This window comes from Parasteatoda tepidariorum, chromosome 9, assembly GCF_982258835.1.
Source record: "Parasteatoda tepidariorum strain Cologne lab strain chromosome 9, Ptep-v5.0, whole genome shotgun sequence".
NCBI lineage: Eukaryota > Metazoa > Arthropoda > Arachnida > Araneae > Theridiidae > Parasteatoda > Parasteatoda tepidariorum.
In genome coordinates, this window is record NC_141763.1 from 99968244 (window position 1) to 99988495 (window position 20252).

The 20252-nt window shown below is 32.7% G+C and overlaps 2 protein-coding genes across 2 annotated transcripts in view; one reads left to right on the top strand and one right to left on the bottom strand.

Annotated features, from left to right (window-relative positions):
• The window catches only part of LOC107454269 (mitogen-activated protein kinase kinase kinase 11), a 34326-nt gene extending 30781 nt beyond the window's left edge, over positions 1 to 3545 (bottom strand). Inside the window, exon 1 of the mRNA XM_016071394.4 lies at positions 2535 to 3545. Coding sequence (XP_015926880.1) covers positions 2535 to 3243 — 709 coding nt within the window. The 5' untranslated portion in view covers positions 3244 to 3545. The remainder of the gene's footprint in view (positions 1 to 2534) is intronic.
• Positions 3546 to 3729: 184 nt separating this feature from the next.
• Positions 3730 to 20252, top strand: part of pcx (pecanex) — an 81666-nt gene continuing 65143 nt past the window's right edge. Inside the window, exon 1 of the mRNA XM_043046806.3 lies at positions 3730 to 4052. Coding sequence (XP_042902740.1) covers positions 3900 to 4052 — 153 coding nt within the window. The 5' untranslated portion in view covers positions 3730 to 3899. The remainder of the gene's footprint in view (positions 4053 to 20252) is intronic.

Sequence of the window (20252 nt, forward strand, 5' to 3'; positions counted from 1 at the left end):
AAAGAGCATCTTCTTTGAAACAAAAGTCTCTGCTGTATTTCTTTTCAAATGGAAAATAAAGAAAAATTTAGTAAAGTCAGTAATTGGCAAAAAAATTATAAAAAGCTGAAACATGATAAAAATAATTTAAAAAAAAAAATAAAAAAAACAACTTTTAAACACGCCAGAGCTTAGATAGTAACTGCCAGTCCTAAGCCTAGAAAAAGTGTGAAGGGAAGTTAGGTCATATATAATAATCATTTAAACAAACAACTTTCCAATTATCCGAATCACGTTCGATCCCGAGTAGTTCCGATAATCGGCGCTAAAACTATATGAAATAGCTTTAAAAAAAATTATTACCCAAACAACCTAAATTTACGAAGGAATCGCGTCGAATTAAACACATTAAATATGGATAACTCAAATTCGAATTTGAAACGTGACAATATCACTGTATTGAAAATACTGAATTTGAAGAAGAAAAAAACATGTGAAAAGGGCCGATAAGATGATAAATAACTTCTGAAAAATTATCATCAATAGACATTAAGTTAGGATGGAATAGACACAAATTGAACATTTCAAAGAAGTGACAGCTCAAGTGCAAAATGCGCAGGTCGTAATAATGTATTTAAGATATCGGATAAACAGAAAAACAATTATTCACAAGTTAAACACTATTTATTATGTACTCTGGTTCACAGGGCATGTGGGGTGGTATTTTTTAGCCAAAAGGTAAATGAATTTACCGCCTAAAAGGAACCCTGGTATATCGACACAAAATTTTTTCTAAAAGTAAAGTAAAACAAAATTGATATAGTAAAAGGAATAATTCCGAAAACTTTCTTTTGGGACCACCTGACATATTAATGCAAAATGGAAACAATGAAGAGAAATAAAGGTACATACCTTTTAATTTTGTATAAATTAACACATATCTATTAGTAATTACAGAAACTATATACACAATTAAGATTTTGAGGCAGTTATAAATGAGATGAAAAATATTTATGCACCAGTATCAACTATTTTTGCCAAGGTAACAAAAGATTTCTAACTTACATTTAAGGAAAAAAACAACATATCTAATGGTCTTCCTATGGGTGGCTACGAGTTATATTCTTAGACTTGGCTCACTTATGTGATTTTATGTTATAGCCTGTTTCTAGGTTAAATTCTTGATATTTTTCGAGCAGAAACTAATAAGGAAATCTTTGGAAAAAAAAGAACATACATTTTTAATACTTGAATTATTAGAGTATATTTATTATATACAAACTGTCAAAAACAACTACAATTCCAAAGGCACTAACGGAGAACTAAAGCTAAAGGAAAGGCCTTGGACTAAGCAAAAATTAAATATATCACAGATTCGCTGAGGAGAGACAATACTCTCTAATCTGGTCCCCTTTTGCACTGTGTTAACAGCCTTTCACTTGACAGGAAGTAGCCAAACATTGGGAATTATTTTAGTGCAAGACAGATAACTGGGATATTTCTGTATTGTGACCTATTGCGCCAACTAGAGACGCCAAGGTGCAAAAAAGATTTTAAACTTGCAATTTTGTTTTAAAAAAATATGTAGATGTTTGCTCGTGGGTGGCAACAAATCATGCCTTTCAAGTTAGTCCTTTTCTGTGATGTTTTTCTTTAGCTTCTCGCAGGCCGCTGCCAGGAAATTGCCAAGTTGTTACGATTCATCATCATATCTGGCTAGACAGCCCAGTGTGGGCCAGTGCCTTCCTTTGAATTCGAATCCACTTCTCTCTACTTTTGACACTTGTTCGCCAGTTTTTCTCCTTTAGAGTAAGGAAATCAGTCTCAACTAAATCCAGCCATCTCAGCCTGGGTCTACCTCTTTTCCTGTTCGTTAGGGGTTTATGTAATAGGATTTTCTTAAAATTTGAGTCATCATTCCTTCTGAAAAGGTGAGCTGCCCAGCTCATTCGATTTATTTTTATGAATTTCACAATACCTGGCTCTCTGCAGATTTTATACAGTTCAGTATTATATCGTCTTCTATAGGAATTATTTATTTTTATCCCACCAAGGATGGCCCTCAAATCTTTTCTCTCAAAAATGGCAATTTTCTTTTCATCAGCTTGAGTTAGGATCCAGGTCTCAGAGCCATAGGTAAGTATTGGCCTAAATAATGTTTTATAGAGTAAAAGTTTTGTATTTTTTGATAAAAGAGAGGATTTGAAAAAACGTTTTAAACCATAAAAAGCTTTATTTGAGCAAATTAGACGACTCCGAATCTCATTGTCTATGTTATTGTCGGCAGTAACTATTGAAGCAAGGTAAGTAAAATTCTGAACAGTCTGAAACCTGTGGGAACCAATCTCCGATTATTCTGCCACAAATCACCTTACGGAATTCTCCTCCAAAATTTTTTTCTCGTATTTAGACTATGGTATACAGATTTTCTCCTACATTATGAAGTTATGATGCAGCAGGCATAGTTCATTATTAATTTTAAAGTCAAAATTTAATAATTGATTCTATGAATAATATAAAAAAGATTGAATACAATAACAAGTTATAAAACTTACCATTACTGGACTTTAGATCACGGTGAATAAGTGATATGCGTGCTTCAGAATGTAGATAATGCATCCCTCTAGCAATTTGAATAGCCCAACTGACTAAAACATTAGGAGGAATTTTTCTGCCACTCAATACCCTATTAAGTGAACCTCCTTTAGCATATTCCATCACAAGGCACAAGTTCGGTTCATCTAAACACACACCTTTGAGCGTCACAATGTTCGGATGGTTCAATAACCAAAATAATTTAGCTTCTTGCCTCACATTTTCAATTGTTACACTGATATCTTCATCAGGGTCTTGGCGTGCGGCTTTCACTGCTACTTCTTGCCGACGCCAATATCCCCTGTAGACTTTACCAAATCCTCCAACACCAATAACTTCTTCCAGTTCAAGCTCTGAAAACTTGATAGTAAAAGGTCTCTCACGTTCAATGGGTTTGACATTATTAACATTGAGCAAAGTGACAAAATTGCTAGGAAATATTCCAACTTTGTCACATATTTTTCCAGTCCACCATCCTTCGTCTCCGGATATTTTGGAATCTTTCGACAACACCTCCACTTGCTCACCGCGGTGAAGTGACAATTCGTCTTCACCTGATGCTTCGTAGTCGTAAATGGCTGTCCACAGTCGAGTTTTGTCGGTGATTCCATAATTTTCGGTGATATTAGAATGCAGAGATTCCATAGAAACCCGATAACAGTCTGGCATCCGAAGACAAGTTAAGGAAATCGAGAAATTAACCTAAGTCATCATGTGTTATGAATCTTTAGGCCTAAAAATCGCATTTATTTCGATGAATATCGTATCGATTATTTTCGAGTTTTCTCGCATTCCATGTGAATATTATAAATCTATTGCTGAAAAGAGCATTTGGAAAACTAAAATAAATGATCTAACCTTAACCATTTCAACAACAAGATAGAACCCTGACACCTCTTTGATCTCCTCCATATAAACTAGCAGGAGCAAGTTTACAAATTTCTAAAGTTTACAGTTGCCAGTTTCTATCTAAAAATACTTACAAAACAAACAAATAAAAACATAACTTGCAAAAAATCAATTATTAAATATTTAAATGTGCTGATATTTGTATGAAATGTTAAAATCTAACATAAATATTTTGATAGTCGTTTAAGATAAGCACGAAGGTCATTAATCTTCATTATTTAGAAATAGCTTTAGTTGCTTTCAAATGGCAACAAAGGCATTTCTGAAACTGAAAAAGGTTTATTTAACATCTAACATGGCAGTGCATAATTCCTTAGTTCAATGTTTATCAATTATGTACAGATTGCTAGCTGCTATATTTATATTTTTCACAAATTTCTTAACTTAACAATCGAATGCCGTTGTTGAAATGAAATATGGGATACCAAACTTTAGAAATACTTCGGCAGGGTGTTTGGGCATCTTTTACTGGTGGTTGGTTTTACGATCCGAGACAGGACCACTTTATAAATATAGTTCACCTATATATATGGTTAATTCTGTTATGCCTTCCTTTTGGATTGTATATGGTAAGATGTATTCCATATTTAAATTATGCATCCTAATTTGTAACAAAAATATGCTATCTAAATATTGTATTTATCTCCTGTATCATGACGGCTGAGTTACAAAGTAAACAAATGTGTAAACATTGATCAGCTGAAAGTTTTTATCTTTCCTGACTAAGAACTAAACAAAGAACGTTTTTTTAAAAACTATTTTGATTGTGAATAATATTAAAGATTTTATTTCAATTTCATAAGGAGGTCATAATTTTAGTTATTAGGTATCCTCATACTTGTTTTTTTTTTCTTCCGTGTATACTTATTATCTTACAAAGTGGTATTATTTATTGTATCGAAATAACCACTAATATATTTAATCACGTTTCAAAGCAGTTTATAGAATTATAAATATTAGCTTTACATTTTATTAAGTTTTTAAAATATGAATTTCAATAAAAACTGGATTGATTAAAGACAAGATTATTTTTTACTATTAATCACCAAAAACGTGAGAAAGTTCTACTCTTAACTAATAATTTGGCATTTCAACTTTCAGTCATTGTTGTTTAGTTTAGATAATTGTTGTTAAAGAGATATAAATGTACTGTTCAAACTATTATTCTTATTAGAATACATTAGACATTAATTGTAGAGTATTAATAGTTACTAACACACGAATCAGGAAGTTATTAAAACAGCTTTGAATATTTTCATTCATCCAGCATAATATTTTATTTTTTTTATCGCCTGGAAAATCTTATTTCTGTGGAAAATTTTTCAAAAATAAAAGAAACTAGCCTATCTTATCTAAACTAACATGCTGAAATATTGAAACTTTCAGATTGACTTATATTTTTTACAACCTTAAAAATCATGTTCTATTGTTTATCTTTAATTAATAATTATGATATATAAACTTGGCCAGATAAAATTGTTAAAATAGGGTGACCTAGGGTAATTCCTGATCAAAAAACGCAAACACCTATTTTGTGAAAAAACTATTCAAAATAGAATTTTAATATTTACTGAAAGTTTGAGGCTATATGAGATGAGTCCAATGCCTCCTTCTATTGTTTGAAAATCTAATTAGAATTTAAAAGATTTTTAATTTTTAGTGATCAGGAATTACCCCCGGTCTTGATATTTCTGGGGTAATTCCTGATCACTTCTGGGGTAATTACTGATCACCAGTTTTTATTGTAAAGGGGCTGTTTAAATATAATTATATAATGGTAATTAACAATTAAGACATCAAGATCAAACAAATAAACCAAAAAGATATGTTTAGGTAAGCAGCTAATAAAGCAATTTATTTAAAAGCAAGAAGAACGATTAACACTTTAAATTTTCAAAAATCTTTGCATCATGCCATACATTTTAGGCAATCAGCCAACTCATTCTCATGTTATTCTGAAATATAAGAGAGTTCTCACATGAGTTACTTTTGCTGGATTTTTTAACTTCATTAAGGGAGAGTGTAAAGTTAAGTAAGGTATGTCAACAGCTCTGCAAGGAGCTCTCACACTGAAATTTTCATTTTCAATCATTAAAAGAAATTCACTAATTTTGTTTTCTAAAAGCTTAGTATCTTTTTAGGCTTAAAATTTCCCACCATATTTATACTAGGCTAATTTATAAACTTAAAAATTATTCTAATGATGTACACACATAAAATTAAGATAGATGCAAAGGTAAGACAAACCAGAAATGGTGCAAATCAGAATACAGTCTTGTATACAGTTAAAAACAAATTTTGTGATGACAGTTATAATATATTTTATAGTTGTTCCACTTAATAAATATGAACTGTTATTTAGGAAAAGACAATTAGCTATTTATAAGCTATTTTATGTACTATTTATAAGAAGAAATGACAATGATCAGGAATTACCCCAGTGATCAATAATTACTCCATCTGTAGGGGGCAACATTTGATATAGTTTCCTATAATCAATTATAATGTAACAATTAAACAAAAGCTTACACTACTTTTACTCAAAGAAAAAGAAAGTGACTCATAATATTTATTATTAAGAAAAAAATCTTTCCAGAAATGTGCACATTTGAAACCCATCTTTGAAATGGAAAATACAGAAAGCAGTTTAAAAGATACTTATTTTGTTAGATTAAACAAAAAATTATTATTAAGTAAATGTAGTTATACTTTAGTAAAGTGTACAAGCATTCTTGTCCATGTCTTAAATTTTAAAAAAAATAATTTTTTTAAAATAAAACTTAGGTGATCATTATTTACCCCAGAAACAGAGTGATCGTGAATTACCCCGGGTCACCCTACTGACCATAATTTTGAAATGCAACATTACATTAGAACTAAATATGTATCGGATCTGAGAAATATTTATATTAAGGAAAATAATAATTTTCATTTGATAAACTTTTTGAAATAAATATTTTTTACTTGGTATAGTTATAATAACCCTTGTCATTCTGGCAGAAATGAACATTCTGTTATGTGTGGTCATAGCATGAGGGTGCAAAATAACCACAAATATTAACTCATAGCTAGATAAGTTTTTACAAAGGAAAGCTTTATTTTAATAAAAATTATGTCACTAACACAAAAATTGGTAAAAACACTACTTTTTTTAAACATTAATATACAACATAAAAGTACCTTTTAAAATAATACTTTGTTATTAAAAAATCCATTAAAGATAATATGCTAATTCAGGAATGTCATTTTAAAATAAACATAGGTCTTCAAGACAACTGTAAAGACTACACTATGTTTTAACGTTAACATAAACCACATAAAGGGACTGACATTTCACAAAAACAGTGAATGCAGTTTTCAAACAGGAAAATTATTGATAAATTTATTGTATCCTTTGAAAAGAAAGTTACAAAAAATTATGAATGACCATAAATTACCGTAATAAGAATTTAGAAGATCATTTCATTTTGCTTTCATTCAAAAGGGTTTCAAGGTGTTTCACATTTATTGTGTGGCAATATCAAAAGAAATTATGTTTTAAATAATTTTTTTCAAACTTTTTCTATAACGAATGACTAGATTTAAGTTGTTGTTGGAATGAATGGTTCAGTGTGGATTTTCTAATGTATGTTAAAATAATAATGCATCTATGGAATATCTAACAAAACTTTATGCATTAGTTGTTATAATATACCTGATTGTTTGAAGGAGGTGCCGGGGGGAAATTCCGATTGCAATGGAGAAACTTTTGGTCAAACTTTAGAAAAAAAGTCATAAGCCTCAAAATTTTTATTATAAAAAAAATGTCTGTTGCAAAATTTCCCCCCATAAAATATATTTACCTGGTGATTTTGTACCTGGTAAATGCTGGTTATACACTAGGGATGCAGTGTTTTCATCATAGAAAAAAAATGGGTAAGAATTTCTCACCCTTTCTCAAAAAAAGGGTGAGATTTCAAAAAGTTAAGTGAGATTTCAAAAAACTAAAAAAACACAAAAACTCGTGATAAAAAATCATTTCTTTAATTATAATACATTTTTAACGTCTTCTATTTTTTAAAGCATTGAATATTTTTGGTGCATCATCATAGAAGATTTTGCCTTTACAAGGTATTTGTCCATCTTACAGAGCACATAAAAAATTTGAACGTCTTACATGAAGAAACCTTACCTATGGTAAACACGTGGTTGAAGAGAAATTGTTCTGAAAGGGGTTCCTTGGTTGTGTTCTGTTGTTCGAAAAGGTTCTGAACAATACTGGTAAATAGGGAAGCTAGATAACAAGACAGATGTTGAAAATAATGAAAGATCCAGGAAGAAAAGTGAAACGGATTTTATTCTAAATGGCGTAATTCGAAGCTTTTTCCAAAATGCGATAAATTCGCGAATTTTGAAATTTATTTATAGAATGCGCAAATTTCTCTCGGTAATAATTTTTTAATGCTGGGGTAACACTGGGATGTAAAGAAAAGTGATTTGACCGAATAAGGAATATTCAGCCAAAAAAAGCAAAGGAATGGCTACATTTTATTAAGAACAGAAATCATTAATAAATACTATTTTTTTTTATAGAAATGAGTTTCATCATTATTGAAAAATGATCAATACTTAGTTGTATCATTGGTACATGGTAAAGGGGAAAAAAACGTAATATAAATTGATTTAGCAATTAGCGGGAAAAAGAATGTTTCATAAATTTTTACCTGACTCGGTTGTTGTATGGACTTGGAACTATAAAATTGAAGGTGGAACGTTTAGATATCTCACAATTCAGTTAGAATTTGCCACAATTTACTGGAATTGGAGATGAACTTAGAATATTGAATTATACATCGAAAACATTGAAACACTCCACACACAGGAATCGAAACACATACACTATTTATTTTCTCAAGCTCAATGAATAATTAATTAGGATGCGCAAAGCGCCATCTGTGGACTGTAGTATTAAACATACCGCCCCCCTTGAAACACGGAGGGGTTTCAAAATTAATGAATTTAGTTAAACAATAATTAAGTAATCAATTGACAATAAAGCACACTTCTAAATTAATAAAATTAAGCAACTGGTTTTACATACATAATTTCAAATGTTCAAGTGTTTATAGGAAGAGGACACAGTTTTGCTATAGGTCTCACCAGTTCCCCAGTATGAGTTCTTACCCTAACCACACGAACCTTATCGTCTTTACCGGGGAACGTTTCCGTGACTTTCCCTAACTTCCATTGTAGTGGGGGTAAGTTGTCGTTCTTGATTAAGACAAGATCTCCGATTTCAAGGTTCTTTTTAGGGAAACGCCACTTCGATCGTGATTGCAACAATGTCAAATACTCAGAAGACCATCTATTCCAAAAATGTTGGGTCATTCTTGTTAGTAATCGCCAACGGTCGCATTGACGGATGTCGTCTGGAACCGTAGGTTGTGGAATAGCTGTCAATGCCTTTCCTATCAGGAAATGTCCTGGTGTCAGAACAGACGGATCATCTGGACTGCTAGATAATGCACATAGTGGTCTTGAGTTAAGGCATGCCTCGATTTGGCATGACAGCGTGGCCAGTTCTTCGAAGGTGAGACTAGCATCCCCAACAACTCTTTTCAAATGAAATTTGAACGATTTCACTGTAGCCTCCCAAATGCCTCCGAAGTGGGGAGCAGACGGAGGATTGAAGTGAAAGGCGATGTTGTCTGTTACCAGGAATTGTTGAAGGGCATCTTCCTTCATCAACTGCCGGAACTCCTTTTTGAGCTCTCTGCTAGCTCCGTAGAAATTGGTTCCTTGATCGCAGAAGATATCTGAAGGTCTACCTCTGCGTGCCACAAATCTTTTTACACAAGCAATAAATGCTTTTGAGGTTAAGTCGCTGACGACTTCAAGGTGAACTGCCTTCGTTGCGAGGCAGACGAAGACGCATATGTAGCACTTAGTATTGCGGCTGCCTCTTCCCTTGGAGCTCCGTATTAAGAATGAGCCGGCGAAGTCAAGACCAGTTCGTTGGAAAATAGAAGAGGGACAAACTCTGGACTCTGGAAGATCTCCCATGATTTGCTCGGCGAGCCTTGGACGATTTCTGAAGCATGGGATACATGTTCTCACCACTCTTCTAACTGCATCTCTGGCTGAGAGAATCCAAAATTTCTCTCTGAGAGTTGCTAGGAGAAGTTGCGGTCCGGCATGAAGAAGTTTCAAGTGATAATCCGTGATAAGTAAGTTCACAACATGGTCGGTTTTAGGAAGCAGGATGGGATGCTTCTTTGATTCAGGAAGCATTGAATTTTTCAGTCTGCCACCGACACGAATTATTCCGGAATCATCGAAGAACGGAGTCAAGGGAATAAGCTTGTTATTCGAAGGAAGTTGCTTGCCTGTTGAAAGATAGGAGACTTCCGTCGGAAAATGATCTTGTTGGATGAATTTGACAATTCTCTTCTCGGCTTCATTCAATTCTGCCGTTGTTAAGAAGGATTTGTTTCTTTTATCTGCAGCGACAGAACAGTTCTTCATGAATCTAAAACAATAGGCATATACTCTTTTCAGTTTGTTCCAAGACGAAAATTTTTGGAAAAACTCTGCCTTGAAAGTAGCATCAACTACATTCAACATGATCAGCTTGGTTGTTTTGGCTTCGGCAGTCATGTTTTCTTTTAATTGTGGATCATCTTCAAACCTTCCATTAGGAAAAGTAGAACTATTTAACCAATCAGGTCCGCTGAACCACAAGTCGCACTTTTCTAGTTTAGTTGGGGGTATCCCTCTCGTTCCACAATCAGCAGGATTCTCCAAACCGCTCACAAAGTTCCAGTGCACGTTAGGAGTCAGCTCTTGAATTCGTGCTACTCGATTAGCTACGAACGGTTGCCATCTTCTTGGTTCGGACTTCAACCATGCCAGTGTGATCTTGGAATCAGACCATGCAAATGTCTCAGAGATTGGCACAGTTAGTGTTGGCAAGGTAGCTTGTAACAAATTGGCCAGAAGTAAGGCAGAACAGAGTTCCAGTCGAGGTAGAGACTGTGGTTTCACTGGAGAGACACGTGTCTTGGAAGTTAGCAGTCTAGATGTCACGACTTGGTTTGCATCTTTGGAACGAATGTATATAGCAGCACAGTAGGCCTTTTCTGAAGAATCACAGAATCCGTGTACTTGTACGTCGGTAGCCTGTGGAATGAGGATATAGCGTGGAATCTTGATATTTGTAAGTAGAGGAAGCTGTTTCTGGAATACTCTCCATTGACTTGCCAGAGAGTCTGGTAGCTCCTCATCCCAGCCTAGATGATGACTCCAAAGCTCTTGGAGGAAGATTTTGGAAGTGATAACTGTAGGTGCCAACCAGCCCAAGGGGTCAAAGATTTTTGCGACTTCGGAAAGTACCTTGCGTTTAGTCCATACGTCGCTCTCATTGACGGTGATGGTAAAGGTAAACGCGTCAACATCTGGAAGCCAAGCTATTCCTAGAATCTTGACCGGTTGGTCGTCGTTTATCATGTGTTTGGAATCAACGGTCTTTAACTCTTCCGAAATGGTTGCTAGTACGTCAGGATCATTTGACACCCACTTTCGTAGAGAAAATCCTCCTCTCTTCATCATCTCCTGCAGTTCGGACACCAGTTGAATGGCTCCCTGTTTTGTTGCACTCCCGCTCAGCAAATCATCAACGTAAAAATGACAAAGGGTGGCTCTTGAAGCGTTTGGATAATTTTCTTGTTCGTCTATGGCAAGCTGTCGTAAGGTTCTCGTGGAGAGGAATGGTGCCGAGGACGTACCGTACGTAACGGTAATAAGACGATACTCCTTTATTTGTTCGGTTGGAGAATCCCTCCAAAGAATTCTTTGCCAGTCTACGTCTTCCTCATGAACTTTAATCTGGCGGAACATCTTTTCAACATCAGCGCAAATGGCTACACTGAAAAGTCGAAACTGGATGAGAATAGGGAAAAGTTCTGGTTGCACTCTTGGACCAACCAGGAGCAGATCGTTGAGAGAGAGTCCGGATGAAGTTTTACTGGAAGCATCAAAAACTACACGAAGCTTTGTTGTGCAGCTAGTGTCTCTGACAACTCCATGGTGAGGAAGGTATAAACTTTCGATTTTATTAATGTCAGAGTCCGGAACCAGTTCCATGTGATTTAAATCACGGTATTCCTTCATAAATTTTCGATAGAGGTTGTATTTCTCAGGATTAGAAATGAGATGACGTTCCACGCTGATTAGCCTACGAATTGCATTTTGTTTTGAAATACCTAACCGCGTGGGAGAAGTGTGAAAGGGCAACCTTACTGTGTATCTGCCATTCTCATCCCTAGAATGTGTCTTTACGAAATGATCTTCACAAGCCTCTTCTAAAGAAGTTAAGGGTTTGACGCATGGTACAGAATCTAATTCCCAGAATTTATTGATTAGAAGATCCGATTCTAACTGAATATAATTGACATGTAGAGAATTTTGACCACCAGAATTTGCCTTACCACCAATTATCCAACCCAGTTCTGAACGAATGGCAAATGGCTTATCCTTACCTAACGATAATGTTTGACCCTTTAGCAATGGCAAAGTAAGGTCAACACCAAGGAGTACATCAATCGGAGCACTCTTGTAAAATGCTGGATCAGCCAGAGAAATATCCCCAAATAATTCGCGCATTGAGGAATCTAAGTCGTGATGTGGAATCATGCCTACAATTTTGTTAATCACATAGACGGATGCATGAAAGGAATTTTGAGATGAAAAATGTGAGGTGAATTGAATCTCAGCAACCCCATTTGTACGCGTATTGGATGCGCCTAAGCACGAAATACGAACATTGGCCTTTTCCTTTTGCAAGCCCAATTTCTCAATACACTCATTTGTAATAAGCGAAGCCTGGCTACCGCTGTCCAGAAGACATCTACAGGTCTGATAGTTACCCCAAATATCTCTCACCTGAATCAGAGCAGTGCAGAGGAGAGTTTGAACGTCTGGCCCCACACCCGAAATACACGATGTAACATCTACCACTCTAGAATTATCACTTAATTGACTAGTACTTGGAATAAGGGCAGGCGAAAACACAGGAGCGTTGATAGAAAGTTCACTAGAATTTGACTTATTTATAGCACCCTGTTTTCCCCTATCGCTAACATTTTCGATATGAAGTAAAGAGTGGTGGGGTTTTTTGCACCTTTTACATCTAAACTTGCTGTTGCAAGTTTTCACACTGTGAAATCGAGTTAAACAGTTAAAACAAACATTATTCGATTTAACGAAATCTAAACGGCCTTGAACGGATAATTTTAAGAACGTATCACATTTCGACAATGTATGATCTCCATTACATAGAGGACATTGTGACTGGGCGTTGGACGCGACCAAAGTCACTTTTCTTTGAATGTTTCTCTTAGTAGTTGAACTCGGGATAGATCTAGCTTGTGTTGCAAGGAATTGCAACAGTTCGTCCAACTTTGGAATGACGTCAGTTTGAAAGGTTCTTTCAAACCAAGTTCTTGAATTTGCATCAAGCTTGAACAATATCATGTGCATTAAAAGGGTATCTGTAGTTGGATCAACCTTGTATTCCAGGGACTCTAACATTCTTACGAATTCCTTAGTGGAATCTATCAAATTTAAAATTTGTGTGGATGATTCTCCACTCAAGGGCGTTATATTGATAAACTTTTTCATTAAGGAGGACATAATTTCTCTTTTGTTAAAGTATCTATCTTTTAGCAATTTCCAAGCGATTTCGAAATTATCATTGGTAATGGATAAAGAGTTTACGATTTTTAAGGCATCTGATTTTAAACTCCCCTTTAAATATTGCAATTTTTGCGCTCCCGTCAAATTTTGATTGTTCGAAACTGCAGCTTCAAAAAGATCGGAAAAGGCAAGCCACTCCTCATTTGCACCAGAAAATATAGGTAAAGATAACGTAGGAAGTTTCACTTCAGCAAACTGAGATGAGACAGAAGCCTGGCCTGAACTTTGGTTTTTTACCTCAAAACTAGAATTCACTACGGGAGGCAAAAGCCGGGTGTCGATATCGACAAGTACTGACTCTAACGCATCTAAAATGTCGTCCTTTTCCGTAGAATAAGTTTCCTCATCCTTTTCCTCGCAAATACTTATAATAGAATCTAAAATATCTTTTGCCTCAGTTCTAAATTCCAAAAATCTATTTTTCCGAGCCAATAAACCCGCATTATTTAAATTCCCAATTTCCTCTTCTGTTTTCTTTTGCAATTTAGTAATCGATGATTTAATACTCTTTTTTTTCTTTAACAAGGCTTCCATATCCATTAGAATATATTAGAATAAGAAAAATAATTTATTAAATCAAAAACCACAGAACAGAGTTGTTTATTAAAGTCTAACTGTCTAGCCCAAACAAAATGATTCCACTGACGCCTGTGAACGTGAACGGGGGAGAATGCGAAATTGCAAAAAGAATTACAGCGGTATAAAACGAAACAGTAATAAAGGGAAGGGTAAAACGAAACTTTTTGTAAATATATTACAAGAATGACAATGGCATAATACATCAGTAATTTAGCACATAAGTAATTAATCAATCAAATAAGTAAATAAGCACATTTAAGCAGATTAAGCCCTTTTGAATACACTTGAATTTGAAATATTAAACTACAAACATTTCTTTCGTTTTAAGCTTAGCATATATGAATAAAATTCGAATGTTACTTTTTTATTGAATTATGACAATATATTTTAGAAAAAATATTTGCCGAAACAACAACAAGCCAGGAATTTTGAATTAGAATATTTCAGCTGGGTTCCGGCGAGACTTGACCAAATGATTTAGCAATTAGCGGGAAAAAGAATGTTTCATAAATTTTTACCTGACTCGGTTGTTGTATGGACTTGGAACTATAAAATTGAAGGTGGAACGTTTAGATATCTCACAATTCAGTTAGAATTTGCCACAATTTACTGGAATTGGAGATGAACTTAGAATATTGAATTATACATCGAAAACATTGAAACACTCCACACACAGGAATCGAAACACATACACTATTTATTTTCTCAAGCTCAATGAATAATTAATTAGGATGCGCAAAGCGCCATCTGTGGACTGTAGTATTAAACATAAATATTTAAGATAATTAGATATTAAGTTATATTGGAAATACTTAAGATAATTAGATATTAAGTTAATTGGAAATATTTAAGATAAAAAAAACTTTAGTTTTAAAGTTGAAAAAAACAAGACATAGAAAAAAAGTATCCTTTTAATTCTTAAAACAAAACTCTAACGCTAAAAACAATATTATCCGGAGAAAAAAAAATATCCATAAAACATTATAGGAGATAATGTCTATCAGAAACACTTTTAAAAATGCAGAGCTATCATAAAAATGTCTATTAAGAAAAAACTAATTTTCTATGCAAAAGCATAACAGAAAAAAATAAAAATTTGTAATTTTTTATCTTAATTTTTGGAAGAAATTTTGAAAGATAAACAGTTTAGTTTTCCTATTACTATTGGGTGTACAAATTAATTCAGTCGGTATTTTTGTGGTCAAAAATGCATTTATTTCAGAACAAAATGAATGAACAGATTAATGAAAGTATTGTCCATTGCTGGCTACTACTTTTCCCCACCTCTCAGGCAATTTTCGAATCCCGTCTCGAAAAAATGTTTCGTCTTTTGAGGCGATCCAAGTTAGGAGCCAATTTTCGATTTCTGCTAAAGAAGTGAAACCGGTGACCTGCCAAATCATGCTGCATCCGTCGGAACAACCAGTAATCAGAAAGAGCAATGTCTGGCAAATACATGGTGCAGTAAAATATCCCACTTGAGCGTTTCCAAATAATTTTTTGCGACATGAGGCCGACCATTATCATGGAGAAGAATAACTTTGTCATGTCTTTACTCATATTCTGGCCTTTTTGTGAAACCAAAGAAGTGAAACCGGTGACCTGCCAAATCATGCTGCATCCGTCGGAACAACCAGTAATCAGAAAGAGCAATGTCTGGCAAATACATGGTGCAATAAAATATCCCACTTGAGCGTTTCCAAATAATTTTTTGCGACGTGAGGCCGACCATTATCATGGAGAAGAATAACTTTGTCATGTCTTTGCTCGTATTCTGGCCTTTTTGTGAAACCAAAGAAGTGAAACCGGTGACCTGCCAAATCATGCTGCATCCGTCGGAAGAACCAGTAATCAGAAAGAGCGATGTCTGGCAAATACATGGTGCAGTAAAATATCCCACTTGAGCGTTTCCAAATAATTTTTGGCGACGTGAGGCCGACCATTATCATGGAGAAGAATAACTTTGTCATGTCTTTACTCATATTCTGGCCCTTTTGTGAAACCAACGTTAGAAGTGAAACCGGTGACCTGCCAAATCATGCTGCATCCGTCGGAACAACCAGTAATCAGAAAGAGCAATGTCTGGCGAATACATGGTGCGGTAAAATATCCCACTTGAGCGTTTCCAAATAATGTTTGCGTCGTGAGGCTGATCGTTATCATGGAGAAGAATAACTTTGTCATGTCTTTGCTCATATTGTGGCCTTTTTTCTCATAATGCACGTCTCAAACGAATCAATTGTAGCCTATATCGATCGCCCGTAATGGAATCGTCAGGTTGTAGCAGCTCATAGTATACAACACCATTCTTCATTCACCATTCTTGAAATGTCGAAACCATTCCCTACATCAGGGGTCGGCAACCTGTTTGTCCTTAAGGGCGCAATACTAAATTTGAAAATCACCGAGGGCGCATATTTTGCAGATAATCATGCACAATCCTAAACTCAGCTGACTACTTGCTGTATATCGCCGTTTGACAAGAGTTAAGTAAATCGCTCTGGCTATTAAACATTTACATTAGTCCAGCGAGGGCGGATTAAAAATCGATCGAGGGCGCCCGCGGGCGCCGCGTTGCCTACCCCTGCCCTACATGATTTATCAGTTGGAGCATTGTCACCATAAACTTCTACAAGCATTCGATGCTCTTCAGCTGCACTTTGCTTTCAATTAAAGCAGAAACATATAACCTCTCGCAAATGTTGCTTAGTTACAACAAAATTTGACATATTCGACAAAGTAAGAAACAGGGTTTTTGTATGAAACTCAAAGCGGTATAAACTGAATATTGTTGTCTAACCTCTCTGAAACCACCGAAACCAGCTGTCACTATGAAACATTCATAACAGCCAGAGCCACCTTTTGAAAACAGACCAAACTAATTTGTGCTCCCAATATATTTTCAAGGAGAAAGTGCAAGACTAACTAAAGTCTGATAGAAACCTTCTTAATTGCTACGTCTTTAAAAATATTTTTTGAAAAGTTTTTTGTAAAAGAAAAGGCTAGATTGAAACAAAAACCGTTCTTAATTTTTAAACTGAAGATTTAACGATAAAATCTCAATTTAAATTTTTTATGTTGCCAAATTCTTAGAAAAAAGAATAATGTTTATTATACAATCTTTAAAAAATACTGTCATAATGAAAATGCTGTTAAAAAGAAAAGTTCATAAAAAAATCCAAAAAGAAACAGAAAAGGAAAAAAAAATTCTTAGTTCTAAAATATAACTTTAATGTTAATTATCTCAGTTTTCTATGTTACTAGTTATTTGTATTACAGTTACAAGAAAAAAGAGACAATAAAAGAGTTAAGTCTATCAGAAATACTTCGTTAATATGTTTCACTTTAGTTAAAACAGAAAAGCAAGCAAAAATGAAACAAAAAAAGTTCTTGAAGCAAAATTCAAAAAACAAGCAAAAATGAAATAAAAAAGCTCTAAATTTTTTAAACATAAAGTGTTTAAAAAAACGAGGAAATTGACTTTCCTGAATATAATCAGAGAAAGAAAAAAAATCAGCATTATGGTGTCTTTTTGTGTTTGCAGCCATGTGTAAAACTTGTGCTAATTTTGATCTATAACAAATCACTGTCAATAATTTGTCTAATTTAACTTGTCAAAAACTAATACTATTTCATTCTATTTCCCATAAATTCTATTATATGAAATATTATATGAATAATTTTGTAATAAATTATGTAGATTAATCTAGATAGATCTAATGGCAATAATTGCAACCATAACTCTAGTTTTAATGCCTAATTTTCACTTTTAAAAACGCACAACTTTTCTTACACTACTATTTAAATTTAGATGTAAATACCTAACAACAAAGACATACTTGGCATTGAAAATCACTATAGATTAAAATTTAAAACTATTAAATACCATTTAATTTAAATGTCTTCTCTTGACAAAAGATCAATGAGCTGAATTCCATCCTGTATCATTTTATTTAATCCTGTGTTATTTTAATTAATATTTGTTTCTAATTTTTTTAAATTAAGTTCCAAATAAATAAACAAATGTTGTTCCCTTTAAAAAAAATGCAATAATGTATGTTATAATAAATAGAAAAATTTAATCTTTTTATGAAAATATTGTCATTTTTCATACTTATTGCAAATAATGTCACACCACGACAAAAGAATGGGATCAACCAAACTTCAATATCGGCTTGTGTAAACAAAATTTGTATCATTGAATCTTCAGTTTGTGATTTTTTCCCCCCGACATTTTGAGGTGCCAGGTGAAATTAACCTAAGTTTTAAAAAATGAATTTTATGGCACAAAATATTATTGATGGCACATTTATTTTATGGCACAAAACATTAATGATGCTGAGGTGAACATTAAGTAAAGATATAAATGGCGTCAAGAAAAAAGTTGGTGGTGTTCAGCAATTAAAATAAGAAGATATACAAAGTTTTTTTTTTTTTTTTTTGCTGTAAAAATTAACTGATAAAATTATGAACAATACTTTTTTTTAAAAGAAGAATAATTTAAGCCATTGATACAATATGTGAACCATACTCATACTGGAAAATGAAGTATTAATTTCTGAAAAATTCTGCTAAATAACACCTGGTAGTTTGTTCAAAAATAAGTTCAGTCTTGAAATCTTTTTAGGGGGGGACCCATAATGTCACAGTGGCAAGGGTAAAAAAATAAAGTTATTTTATTAATACTTTAAATAATACAATGATTTAGAAATTATTAAACTTCAGTATTCTTTCACTTCCTCCTATAATGTTTCACCCTACAAAAAATGAACATAAAGTTATAAACTTTGATTGAAGTTTGAAATATTGTTAAAATGTTTTGGTTTCAGTAATAAATACTTTGCAATCTTAGTAAATGACTTTTTTTTAAAACTTAGATTATCAAAAATAGATTTCGATTATTGCAATGACTCCACTATTTATTTTCCCATTAGATTTTAGAATCAAACTTTTGATAGATTTAACTTTTCAAATACACTTCATAATTTAAGTAATTTTTATATAATTTGATTTTATTTAAAAAAGAACTTACAATAGTTAAAGAAGAATTTTCATGTACAAAAGTAAATATGATTGTAAAATCTTTCATTATAGTGAATTTTGACTATAATTAATGAAATACAACGCAACATTATTGAGTATACGTGTTAACTCTGATTTCTATTTAAATTTTATTGATAATAACTGATGATGTTAATAATAAGATTGTTCAATTTATACTCTCAAAGGGAGCTAAATTTAAACCTCTTTTTAAGATCAGCATTAAAGCATTACTTTCAATTTTTTTAGAAGATGTTGGTTCTTTTATTTTTATAACATTTAGAATTCAGTCTCTACCTGGACAATTCTTTGTTGGTTGGAAATGGGCCCTATTTTTCGAATTTCGAAAATTTCTTCTTGATAATTTTCATTTTATTAAATTCCGTTAATTTAAGCTTATCAATCATTATGCTTCTTATCAATCATTTAAAATTCACTAGGAAACACTTTATTATTTGTCCTATAGATAAAGCCTTTGGAAATTATGATAAGATAATTTGTTTAGATAATTTATATTTCGTTATTAACTTTCAGAACTCTTTAAATTTTATTATATTTTTGAAAAATTAAAATATTTGTTTTCATTGAAAGATTTTAACATGATTAAAAGCTTTAAAAATAATAAATCTCTTATCAACACTATTTTTAATTATAATATTGGTAGAAATTTAGGGAAATTAATGTATGCTATTATGAATGTCACTGTGAAGAAGGGAAATATTTTGAATTTGTTGATAAATATTATTACTGGCAGTTTAAGTACTTTAAATAATAAAATGAAACTTAGAAAGTTAATGCTAAGATTCATAATATTTAGACCCTTTTACCATACATCTATTAATAAAATTCTAAAATACTTCTTAATAATGTTAATAATTTTTGTTTAAGGATATCAAATAGATCCTCTTTACCTTTAGGTATGTTAATAGAATGGAAATGGGCTGTTTGTTTTTACTTTAAAAACTGTGTTTTTAATAATTATGAGTTTAAATATCTGACAACTGAACAAATTTTTCTAAAATTGATTGATCATTTAAGCAACTACCAAGAATTTTTTTTAATTATAATTTTTTTTTTTTTTTTTTTTTTTTTTTTTTATCTTTAATTATTTTCTTTTTTTTGAAATTTCAATAAAGTGAAATTATTTCTTATAATTTTATTTCTTAAATAATCATAAGTTTATAATAATTGATAATAATTATTGCTTAAATAAATTTCTTAAACAAAAATGCATACTATATATTTTATTAATTTTTTTGTAGAAAACTTGTTTTCTATATTTTAAGTATTAAATTGGAAATTTAGTTTTTTATTTAATTCAAAACCTGTGTAACAACCTTTTTATATTTTAGAAATTTCAGTCCATTATACATTTTAGAATTTTTAATTCCTTCATCCTTAAGTTTGCTTTCAATGTA